General features: G+C 45.8%; 1 protein-coding gene and 1 pseudogene across 1 annotated transcript in view; one reads left to right on the top strand and one right to left on the bottom strand.

Moving 5' to 3' along the window:
• Window positions 1–461: 461 nt before the first annotated feature.
• On the top strand, window positions 462–3,043 carry LOC133274606 (phospholipase DDHD1-like; annotated as a pseudogene).
• Window positions 3,044–11,075: 8,032 nt separating this feature from the next.
• The window catches only part of PTPN13 (protein tyrosine phosphatase non-receptor type 13), a 122,730-nt gene continuing 120,903 nt past the window's right edge, over window positions 11,076–12,902 (bottom strand). The window contains exon 48 of the mRNA XM_061479965.1: window positions 11,076–12,688. Coding sequence (XP_061335949.1) covers window positions 12,608–12,688 — 81 coding nt within the window. The 3' untranslated portion in view covers window positions 11,076–12,607. The remainder of the gene's footprint in view (window positions 12,689–12,902) is intronic.

Here is a 12,902-nt window from a genome sequence, read left to right as displayed (position 1 = left end):
CACCTCTTCAAACAGCGCTGCGGGCAACCACAGAAACCTGTTTAGGCTGGGCTGGCTACAAGAGAAAACCACCAAAAGAGATACTGACAAGTCCCCAGGGGAGGAGAAAATCAGTTTCCCAGTGATGTTAACTTGCTGGGGAGGGGTTTGACAGCGAGAATTAGGACTCTGGGTCTTCAGCTAAAAGCAGCTTTATGCTGAGCTGAGGCAGCGGCGCCTCAGTGAGCGAAACGCATCAACGGAATCCAGCCAGGACGCCTCTCCACACACACCGCACCAACAGCAAACTCTGCCCGGCAAGGAGCGAAGGCATCATTACCACACCAACAGCGACACAAGCTCTTTAACGCCCTACCTCGACTGGGCAGCCGTCGCCAAGTTTAAAGCCCCAAGTGTCTTCTCTCCATGAGTTCTCTCCCCAGCTACCCAGGCTCTACCCGGCTGCCAACGCCTCCTCGTCCATGTGGCGGTGCCGCGTCGCCCTCCTCCGGACGCCCGTCAGCGTGCGGCTCCAAGCGGCCACCGCACCGCAGCCCTCGCTCCCCGCAGCCCGGCGCCCCGAGCCCGGCCTGCCTCACACTCATCTTGACAGACATCCGGGCAGCCGCGCCCTCCTCCGGCGCCAGTCATGCCCGGCCGGCGACGAGGAGGACGATGCGGACCACGGCACTTTCAGCTGGGAGGGGGGAACTCACGGGGGGGACCGGACCTGACCACACGGCCCTCTGTGAAAAACCAAGATCTGGCTCGCAGCGTGCCAACATCAACCGCGGCCCGCTGCTCTTTTAGTCCTCTGTCGCTTTATGGGGAGCGGGTCTGGCAGCAGCTCACTGCCCCCACGAGTACCCGCACTGTGGTGCGCCCACCACCCTTTTTAGCAGCGCTGTCATGGTACGACCCAACCTCCTAAATTGGGCAGGCGGTTCTGTCAGTCAGCGCAGCAGAGCGGCGCGATTGGACAGGAGCGGGCGGGTGGGCGGGCACTGCCGCCGCCGCCGCGCACGAGTCTCTTCAACCTGGCCGCTTGCAGCCGGCGCTCTGTGGACCGCGGGCGTAGCTCTGCGAGCGGCGGCTCCCTGCCCGCTGCCGCATCCCTCCCAGCGGCTTGCGCGTGTGCGTATGGGTGTGCAACGTTTGCTTGCTTTTGTAGAGGAAAAGAGGCTCGCGTGGCTTTTAGCGTTTTCAAAAGCAAGTACAGGACGCACGTGGCTACGCAGGTGTAGCGAATGGAAAGCCGAGGCGGCTGCTGCTGCTGCTGCTGCTAAGGTTGCAAGTACCATGGAAGCTCTGGAAGCCCTTCATCGGTTACGACTTGCTTCGGATCGAACTGTCCTACCGCGCCCTTGGACCCGAGGCGCGGGAGGGTGAGGCAGAGGAGCCGGTGTGCGTGAGGAGTGGGCTCTATGAGTTGGACGTAGCCAACGGGGTGTGCTACCCTGTCTACTGGAACCAATCAGAAAAGATCCCTGTGATGCATGGACAGTGGTTTATTGATTGCACACGGCAACCTCTGGAAGAGAAAGAAGGTAACTTAACAGACTGGGAGCATCTCATCTGCTTAAAAGGCCAGCAACTGCAGGAGAGCTTTGATACAGACGAACTGGCAAAATCTGTTGCCAGGAAGGAAGCTAGTCATAGTCTGAAGTTGAGTCGCAACCATGTGGACTGGCACAGTGTGGATGAAATGTATCTTCACAGTGATGCAACAGCATCTAAAATTGTAAGAACTGTTACAGAAAAGCTGGGGCTTCCCAAAGCTTTAAGTAGTGGGACAAGGCTAGATAGAGGCTTTGTATAAGAAGCTACATTAGAAGACAAGCCGCCACAAATTAGTCACATTCTGTTTGCTCGCATGTTATTGGGCAGAAAATGGACCGAGGAAGGATCATCAGAAATACAGCTATGATGTGAGATGCTTTAAGAAAAACAGAAGTATTTTTCTGATCTCTCAAAACTTTCTTAATTTCTTCCAGTTGAATGGAAGTCAAAACTTACCCTTGATGAAGACACTGTGGACTCCATTACTCCAGTTAAAGTACAAGGTTTATGGGATATGCTGAGCAGCAATGCAATGGGTATGATGTATTACACCCGTCCTCTTTACAGGGATGAACCAGTGAAAGGGTTGCAGCAAGAGCTGAACCAGCTATACACACTCATCTGTGCCCGAAATCAAGCCTTTGAGGAGAAAGGCGGGCAAGTCTCAATTGTGTCCCACTCACTCAGCTGTGTCATCACATCATGACTGGCTGGAACCCGGTCAGGTTTTATGAAAACTTGGTGCAGAAGGAAGAGGAGGAGCTTCAAGACCACTGGATGAGCTATGAAGAGCAACATTTACTTCAAGAACTTCATATAACTAAAAACTGGTTGAAAGAGATAGGAGAGAGGTTACATGGGTTAAAGGCATCCACCATTTCAGAACCACATGTCTTACAATTTAAGGTAGAGAATTTCTTCTGTGTGGGATCTCCATTAGCAATGTTTTTGGCATTGCGTGGCATCTGTCCAGGAAACTCTGGTAGTCAAGACCATATTCTGCTCAGAACAATTTGTAACTGCTAACTGTTTTTCACCCAACAGATACAGTGGCCTATAGATCAGAACCTTTAATTCTGAACACTACAGCAATATCTCGCCTATTCAGATCCACTGGTACAGCACTGTAAACCCTCTACTTTATGAGTGTATGAAGCCAAGTTTTCTCAACCCAACAAATGAACCTACCTCAGTTACCAATAGTGAAAGTGTGTCAACTGTACCAAGCCCAACTACTTCACCAGACATGGCTCGACGCCACTATGGGAAGTCTGTAACAAACATAGGCAAGGCAAGTATATTAGGAGCTGCAAGCATCAGGAAGGGCCTCGGCGGGATGCTTTATTCCAGATTTGGTTGATCTAGTACAGCCACCCCACAGACACTCGAGGCAGGAAAAGACAGAGACAAGGAGGATGACAAGAAGGCCACAGTGGCGGGGGCGCCGCTTTTAGTGCACAGCAACAGCTTGAGCTTCCTTGAACCCTACAGTTCAAGACACTGACTTCTGGAAAAGCTTGTAAATGCTGGGAATGCTCCCATAAACACCTCTGTTGGTTTCAGAGAGACCTGTTAGAGCCACAAGCACTCATCACTATAATGTAATGAGTGTTTGCAGAGATTGGCCTTAGCCGTTTAGGAACAACAAAATCCATTCAGTATTCATCTGCCTGGAACAGCAAGGCAGCAGGAGCCCCCATGTGACACTGACTCTCATGGCAGGTATCCCAAAGGACTAGCAGCTACCTAAGCCAGCATCTGTGCCAATCTCTGCTGAGCCCTTCATCATTCAACCCAGCCTGACCCTAGCAGTGATCGATAACTTCTGCTTAAGCCCCCCAGTTTTTACACTGGGCATGATGTGCTGTGGTATGTAATACCCCTTTGGCTGGCTTGGGTCAGGTGTTCTGTCTCTGCTCCCTCCTGTCTTCTTGTGCCCCTCCTCACTGGCAGAGCTTGAGAGACTGAAAAGTCCTTGATCGAAGTAAGCATTACTCAGCAAGAACGAAAACCAGCGGTGGTTATCAGCATTATTTCCAGACTAGAGCAAAACCACAGCACTGTGCCAGCTACTAAAATAACTGGAAAATAACTGTTATAGCTGAAACCAGGAAAACGTATTTGCTATCTACAGTATTACTGTACAGACAATTCAAGTATGGAGTATCTCATGACTTTTTTATGCACAGTTTCTCAGCAATTAACATACATGTGATGTGAAAAGTGAACTGAAACTAGTAGACTTTGTCAAGTGCTTCAAAAGAACAATACAGTTTATGCCTAACAGGCAGCAGTGCTGTCTGGGGAAGGTTAAAAGAGCTTGAAACTCAGATTGACAGTCACCATAAAGCCAATACCAAAACCATTACTGATGTCTGAGACACAAGAGGTAACACAACAGATTTACACAGCAGCTTCTTTAGGGAGGAAAGGCTGAAAAACTGGCATAGTACCATATTTTTCACAGCAAAGCATTCAGTTGAACTTTATGAAGAACGATAAAAATAGTTTACAGTTTATGGAGGAGAACTCAACTGAACACGTACTTCCCCACAAAGAAACATAAAGCAGATATATAATCATAGAAAGTGTTGGCAAGGACCTTAAGATCATCAAATTCCAACCCCTCTGTGAAAGGGAGTGATGCCTTGCACTAAACCATTATCACCGAAGGCTCTGTCCAACCTGCCCTTGAACAGCACCAGGGAAGGAGCATTCATAACTTCCCTGGGCAACTCATTCCAGTGCCTCACCACCCTCACAGTAAAGACCTTCTTTCTCATATCCAGTCTAAACTTCCCCTGTTTAAGCTCGAAACCATTACCCCTTGTACTGTCACTGCAGCTCCTAATGAAGAGGCCCTCCCCAGCATCCTTACAGGTCCCCTTCAAATACTGGAAGGCTGCTATGAGGTCTTCATGCAGCCTTCTCTTCTCCAGGCTGAACTGCCCCAAGTTTCTCAACCTGTCTTCATACAGGAGGTGCTCCAGTCCCCTGATCATCCTTGTGGCCCTCCTCTGGATTTGTTCCAACAGTTCCATGTCCTTTTGATGTTGAGGACACCAGAACTGTACTCCAGGTGAGGTCTCACAAGAGCAGAGTAGAGTTTGACCTGATGCAGCCAAGGATACGGTTGGCTTTCTGGGCTGTGAGCACACACTGAAGCCGGCTCATGTTAAGTTTCTCATTGACCAACACTCCCAAGTCCTTCTCCACAGGGCTGCTCTGAATCTCTTTTCTGCCCAACCTGTAGCTGTGCCTCAGATTGCCCCATCCCAGGTGTAGGTAGGACCTTGCACTTGGCATGGTTAAACTTCATAGGGTTGGCATCAGCCCACCTCACAAGTGTGTCCAGGTCCCTCTGGATGGCATTCCTTCCCTCCAGCATATCAACCGAACCACACAGCTTGGTGTCATTGGCAAACTTGCTGAGGGCGCACTCAATCCCACTGTCCATGTCAGCGATGAAGATGTTAAACAATACCGGTCCCAACACCAATCCCTGAGGGACACCACTCGTTACTGATCTCCAGGTGGACACTGAGGCACTGACCACAACTTTTTGCTTGCGGCCATCCAGACAGTTCTTTTTCCACCGAGTGGTCCATCCATCAAATTGATGTCTCTCCAATTTAGAGACAAGGATGTCATGTGGGACAGTGTCGAACGCTTTACACAACTCCAGGTAGATGACATCAACTGCTCTACCTGTCCATCAGTTCCGTAGCCCCATCATAGAAAGCCACCAAATTGGTCAGGCAGGATTTCCCCTTAGTGAAGCCATGCTGGCTGTCACCAAGCACCTTGTTGTTTTTCATGTGCCTTAGCATGCCTTCCAGGAGAATCTGCTCCAAGATTTTGCCAGGCACAGAGGTGAGACTGACTGGTCTGTAATTCCCTGGGTCATCCATTTTCACCTTCTTGAAAATAGGGGTTATATTTCCCTTTTTACAGTCATTGGGAACTTCACCTGACTGCCGTCATTTTTCAAATATGATGGACAGTGGCTTAGCAACTTCATTTGCCAGCTCCTTCAGGACCCACGGATGGATTCCATCAGGTCCCATGAAGTTGTGCACATTCAGGTTCTTAACATGATCTCGAACCAGATTCTTTCCTACAGTGGGCCTAGGGTCATCATTCTCACAGTCCCTGTGTCTGCCTTCCAAGACTTGGTTGGTGTGGTCAGAGCATTGGTCAGTGAAAACGGAGGCAAAGAAGTCATTAAGAACCTCAGCCTTCTCCAAAATCCAGAGTAGCCAGGTCTCCCGATAGCTTCCAGAGAGGGCCCACGTTGTCCCTAGTCTGTCTTTTGTTATTACGTACGTATAGAATCCCTTCCTGTTATCCTTAGCATCCCTAGCCAAGTTTAATTCTAACTGGGCCTTAGCTTTCCTAACCTGGTCCCCAGCTTCCCGGACAACATCCCTGTATTCTTCCCAGGCCACCTGTCCTTGCTTCCACCTTTTATAAGCCTCTTTTTTCCTTCAAAGTTTCCTCAGCAGCTACTTATCCATCCAAGGAGGTCTCCTGGCCCTCCTGCTGCACTTCCTTCTAGTTGGGATGCAACACTCCTGAGCTTGCAGTAGGTGATCCTTGAATATCAACCAACATTCTTGGGCCCCCCTGCCCTCTAGGGCTATATCCCATGAAACCTTACTAAGCAGGTTCCTGAAGAGGCCAATGTCTGCTCTCTTGAAGTCCACGGCAGTGAGCTTGCTGCACGCTCTTCTCACTGTCCTGAGGATCTCAAAATTGACCATCTCATGATCGCTATGTGATAAACACATAAATGTATTGGCTTTCGCAGATCATAGGTGTGGTTATATGGATAAAACTGCATGAGTTTACAATAACAGAAAAAAAGCTCGCTAAAGACACAAGATTAGACAGTAAGTTAAAAAGGGCCAGAACTCTTGAGCAAAGTGGAGTCACATAGCAAAAAAATTTGTAAAGGTGAAAGAAAGAGCAGGGGACTTGATGTAAGAAAAGCTAGTGCCTGGAAAACAGAGTTAAAGCACTTTTTAGCTTAACTTAGGCTGTAGAAAGAGAACAATGTTTATGTTGTAAGTCTGTGGAATTTAGTGGCTCCGCTAAACATGAATTAATTGTTTCACACTAGTCTTCTAAGTATTTTTAGCTTTAAAGAACAATGCTTGTGTTGTAAGTCTGTGGTGAGATAACAGGATTTAGTGGCCCCACTAAACATGAATGAGTTATTTCACACCATCCTTCTACTTTATCAGTTAGTTTAGAGACACAGCCTCCCAAACATCTGCTAGCTTGAGATATCCTGCAATAAATTTTGCAGGAAGGTCACGCTGTTTTAAATCTTTGCTAGTTATCAGAAGAATTACAGATGTAGCTGGTTTCAGCTAGTTGTGTGATTACTGGGGCATCCAACTGTGCCGAAGGTGAAAGTACACTGTGAGGAAGACTGCTTACTTCATCTTGAAGACCCCTACTCACAAGACGAAGACTGCTTACTTCATTCTCAAGACCCTTGCCCACAGTCACCAGAGAGCAGTGTGCAGACGCCAAGACGAGGAGACTTATGATAATAAGTTCCTGGAACTAGTTATTCCCTGCCTAAACGTGGGAATTATGAATATGTATGTGACTAATGCAATAATGAAAGTATATAAACCTGTAACAAATACTAATCACTTGCGCCTCTGGCTACGGTCACGCACCCAGTGCTGTTGCTTTATTGACTTTTTCCCTCAATAAAACCTTGTTATCTCCTTTAGAGGAGTGAGTTTGTATTTAACAGCTACAACCAAGGCTGCCCTGGAGCGTCAGATTTCCAACTGATATGCAGATTGAATCCTCAACTCGTTAGTTGTAAAGTAGGTATGCTTTGTTCAGCGCTGAGGCACATGGGGGTTTCTCCTCCAAAAGCATGCGCGCCCCCCTTTGCCACTCAGTTGATTTATATTACATATAATGATTACCTAAACATGAGATTGCTTCATGCGTAATACATATGCAAAACTTATTCCCGTCTAGTATTATAATTAGTTTTCTGGCATTCGTCCCATTGGTGTGCCTGTGAGTGCCTCCTGGTGGTGGTCGTTAGGGGGTTGTGAGGATGAAGGCCTGTAGTTCTTCATCACTGCAAGTAACCTCTTGCTTTCACACAGACTCAATAGGGTTTCGGCTCCTGTCCAAACCTCAGGTTCGGTACAAGCTGGTTTTATGTATCTTAAAATAGAAACTTGTCAAGTTTGTAAATTTTGTTACTCTGGCTATCTTTTGTTCCTTTTCTTTCTAAAGATATCATTTGAACAAGAATGCCAAATATTAAGCTATGAATCTTATCTACTACAATTCTGTCTAGCAGCTGTAACTCCTACAATTCTGCTTCACCATGCCAGCAACTTTGACTCCTACGGTTCTGCTTCACGGTTCTGCTTCACCAAGCACAGCAACTGCTTAAGCAAGCAGGCACAATGTTAACCCTTTATTTCCCAGTATCACAACAAGCCCTTCCCTGTTGGGGAGCATGAGGTCAAGCATGACACCTCTCCCTCTCTCCGTCGGCTCTTCTATTACTTGCAGAAGCAAGCCGTCTTCCATACAGTCGAGGAACCTCCCTGATTGCTTGTGCCGGTATGTGCTGTCCCTCCCAACAGGTATCAGGATGGTTGAAGTCCCCCATGAGAACAAGGGCTTGCAAGCAAGAGGCTGTTCCTATCTTGGTGTGTTTTTTTTGTTTTTTTTTTGGCTACTAGCTCCCAGCTTCCCGGATTACTGCCCTCCTTTTTTTCTGTATGCGCTGTGATGGACACTTGTGGCCTCTACGCAGCTTGGGCCTGCAGCAAGCAGTCCAACTCCCTCTCAGCTTCCCTGACATCTTTTAGCTACTGTCAGCGTCCCGCAGCTCAGCCCCTGCTGCAGGACCTCCACCAGAGCGCACCCCCGCCTCCCGAGACCAGTGCAGGCACTCTCTACACTCCGAGGTCTGCGCTGCACCCTCCACTCTCATCGGCTCTGTCTGATGCCGACGCTGCCACTCCTGTGGCAGCCAAGGCCCAGCTCCCAGCCCGGGCCCTCGCCCTAAGGCGAGCGCTCGCTCCCCGGGGCGGGTTTTACCAGCTCGGGGCGGGGCCGTTCCTCCTGGCACCGCCCCCTATGAGGCCCTGCTCGCCTCAGCGGAGCTGCCTCCTCCCGGGCAAGGTCTCTCGAGGGCTCAAGACTGCCTAGGTGCCTCTCGCCGCTCAGAACTGAGTCTCCTGGAGGCGGGGTTTTTCCACTCTCCGGGGTTGAAGGCGCCTCTCTGGAGCTGCTCACCTCGCGAGCACGTGACACAAAGGAGCCGTCTATAGAGACAGGTGTAGGAAGAGCCACGTGTTCTTTTATGCATTATCCCAGTGGATTTGTTCTTGAGGACACTCTGGAAATACCTGGTATGCCTTTAAAGGGAGCTGGGAAGCAAAATTGTCCATATAAAGTGCCTTGTTAGTGAACAAATGGCTGATTCTGCGGTCAACTTTGTTTAGTGATTACGCTTTGTTTGGGAACCTGGCTATTGTGCTGAAGTAACAGTCAGAGCCCTACCAGAGAAAAGAAAATATTATGGAGGTTAGCACAGTACAAAGAAGACATAACCCATTTCCTGGGACCCACTTGAGGAAATTGGCAATTAAATCTGTTCCCAGCCCAATGATTTATCCTCCAGATCACTTTCTCTTAGCCAGCTTTCCAGCACTTCATTAAATCAAAACCGAGCACTCCTTCCCTAACATCTCATTAGGAAACAAAGCTCCTTACAGAGCTCACTTGGCTGGCTGACACCAAGCAGCAGAAATAAAACACAAGTGATGCTCAGATTCAGGTCTGAATGCCAGCTGCAGAAGGCTTTCTTCTGCCTTCCCTTCCACTCCCCAGATTGTATAGTCAGCAGCCTAAGAAAGCACACCATTCAAGGAGATAGCCTATCAGTAATTTTTCTTCTCATTTCTTCAAAGAGGGTGTAAAAATTTTAGGTAGTCCTGTGGAGAAAAAGATAAGTATTGGTGTATATTTCTAAGCAGGAATCCATAGAAACTGAGCTTAAACAATCACACTGCATAAGCATGTCCATTTTCTCGTAATCAGTTTTGAGCTGTGGGGTCTGTTTCAACCAAACTGACCACATCAGGTGTCACAGATGGCAAGTTTCACCTGCTCAGCAGACAAAAAACACCCTCCCAGTGCCCTCAACAAGTATGAGACTAGGGAGGACTCCATCTTTATTAGATATCCCATAACTCAAGGTTGAGACAAAAACCCAAAGAAATTCAGACCACTTCTCAGAAGAGGCCAATGCCACCTTTCACCATAAATGGCATGACTTCTTAGGAACCTGAATGCTTCCCATTGGGACCCATCTGTTTTAATATAAAGTCAGGGTATTATTATTAACACAAGGTCAGGAATTTGGTCAAGAAAACTTCAATGTAGGAAGCCCATATTGTTCCCGCATGATGTTGTTTTCAGCTACATACCGACGGTACTGGGAGGATGATTTCAGATGGAAGGAGCTGGAACAAATAGATTGAAGGTGGATATAGAAGGGCTACATTTATTCTTGTTCATACAATGATGCTTTTCCTCCACAAGTTTCTTAAGAAGAGTTAGAATAGTTAATGAGTAGGGATAGCTGGGTTTTCCAACTGGACTTCTGGGACTGGGGTCCAATATAATATCTCATACATTATTCCAATGTCTTATCAATACAATATAATACATTATCGGGTGAATAGATAGGTCTGTCTATTCACTAATCACATGCTCACCTTCCAAGGGTAATTATGGGAGAAACTGAAAAGACTGAAAGGTGGGGAAAGGGGAGGGGGTTCCTTTTTCAGAGGATGGGGAGATTAAGTCAAGTTAATTATCCTCTGCTTTTCTGTTTGCCCATCATTAAAAGCCAGTTGAGTATAAAATACCATACTAGAGATTGTCATATATGAGAGGACAAGCAGCAAATCCTGGAATCTTGGCATGATGATCTGTTTCCCATAAGCTGTATTCTGATACAAATTGTTTTTACTGTACCAAAGTGGGCTTCATGTAGCAAACTATACAAAAAAATCAGTTTCTGTTTCTGCATTGTTTGGCATGTATCTGAAAATATCTAACTGAAGAATTCAACTGCTTTAATCATGCTGTCTAGTTACCATAACCATTTTTTTTTTGTTTCTAAATACCAGACATACCCAAATTCTCTGAACTCACTATTACTACTATAATAGTAGCAGCAGCGTTAACAGCTAGCTGTGTTTACTCACTTTGCCTTTTGGCAACTTCTGTTGAATATCTTCTGACTTCATTTTAAAGCTCCTTCATACAGGTGTCTCGTCAACATGGCCAGTCAATTTGCCTTTGCTTCTGTCTACACAGAATCAGTTTTCTTTCCTCAAACTAAACCGCTCTGAAAAAATGCTCAATTTTTTAACTGTGCTGGCATGCTGAAAGGAATAAACCCCACAGTATTACTATGGCAAATGAAAAAGGCTCTTCTCTTTTTTTTTTAAATTGTGTATTGTTAGCTAGAATACCATTAAACAAGTAAGATGGTGACAATTTCAGCTTTGGGAAACCACACCACTTTGGGCTACTGTTTTGAACAGTGAAAACCTTGGATAATCACAGGCCTCTGAACTTATTTCCACCACTGCAATGCAGAATGCTGTCAAATTGGTACTCTTACACCCTCCTTGACAGCACAAGTAACAAGGTGCAGTTCTGGTAAGGACTGCTGTGACAGGAATACTGCTGAAACCCCTTAATGGTCCCCTGCGCTGGCTGATAGCAGTTACTCATCATCAAAGGTTCTCATAAGCATAAATGAGGATTTCCTTTGAAAACACCTTTGAGTGTTTACAATATCACAAAAACACTGACTTACTTCAAACCTGATATCCTACCTCCCACCTCGAAACTGGTTGCTTTAAGCAGAGTAGATGACACTGTTTTCAGATCACTGCCATAGCATCCAGGTGCAAACACACCCCAAAAAATGTGATACAGGTGTCAATGCCCAGGTGATACAGGTGTCAATGCTGAGAAACAAGGAGGGAAGGAAAATATCCTCTTCCTTTCAGCATCCCGTGGAAACTGTCCAGAAAGGAACCTGCAGTTCTGAAGGCTTTTTCAAATGGACACTGAAGAACAGAAAGACATTGAAAAACAGAACACTGAAAATTTAAAGCATGCATAGCCCTTTTGTTGCAAATTTCTTAAGGGCAGCAACCACAATGAAGGATAAGGACGACCTGCAAGGCCAAGAAAAATCAGTCACAAGGACACAAAAATACCCAGACCCACTCATCAGTATACTTTAGGTGCACTTTTTATTTACAGAGGAGATGCCTAATCAGTTATAAGGTTAGACACCTGATAATTCAGCTTTTTCTGTAAAAGTGTATAAATATATACATGAAACTCTATGAAGTAAACCTTATTAACTGTGATACAGTAAACATTCACTACTATCATGCTAACAGGTATCTCAAAGCTTAAATGCAGATTTCAAGATACCCTCTATAAAATAGCTGTAACTATACTAAAAGGGCAAAAAATCTGCCATAAACAAGCTTTTAAAAGAGAGTACTAAAATGTCTTTGTAATAATGTTTGCCAGGACAAAAATACTGCTTCATCCCTCCCACTCCCCCACCCCATAAGAAACAAATACCCCAAAACAGTTGCAAAAATGCAGGAAGCATTACAAGATTACTTTTTTTCTTCTTCTTTACTTTTTTTTAATTAAAATATTTTTTACTTAATTATTTTACTACATATTAAGGAAACTGCAAAAAAATGCAGCTTTATTAAATATTATTTACTGTTATACAAAAACCTCACGTACGTGTCCATGCGACTGAAGACATTAGTGGTACCACATGAGCTATCCCTTTTCCTTATAGCTATATACCTTATTTGGAATGATGGAGAGACTTTATAGAAAAGACATCTGACAGCAACTGAAGAAAGGGACTGGAAAATATTGGCAGAACATGTGAGAGCCTCTAGACCTCCCTGCTTTCTTATTTTAAAAGCACTTCTGCTTCAGCATTATTTCATTTGTCTTTCTGTTGTTCTTCCTGTTGGAGATGATTCAGGACATAAAGAACAACTTGATAGCAGAAAATGTACTGATCCTGTAAGGGAAAGGAAAGCATAGAACATGTGAAAAATGCTTGCATCACCAAAGCAATTCACTCTCACCTGCACAGCACTCAATTTCAGTAGTAATTCTACAGATAAATAAAAAAAAATCCCAAACAACCCAGAAAACAAACCGCACAGTGGAGAAATATGCAAACTCAACTTAAAATAAAGGCAAGCCACTAAAGGTATATTTTATATGGGACA

This window comes from Pezoporus flaviventris, unplaced genomic scaffold (assembly GCF_033815535.1).
Source record: "Pezoporus flaviventris isolate CSIRO_AGI_PZ_B2104156 unplaced genomic scaffold, CSIRO_AGI_Pfla_v1 ptg000002l, whole genome shotgun sequence".
Classification (NCBI taxonomy): Eukaryota; Metazoa; Chordata; class Aves; order Psittaciformes; family Psittacidae; genus Pezoporus; species Pezoporus flaviventris.
This window is presented reverse-complemented; position numbering and strand designations above follow the sequence as displayed.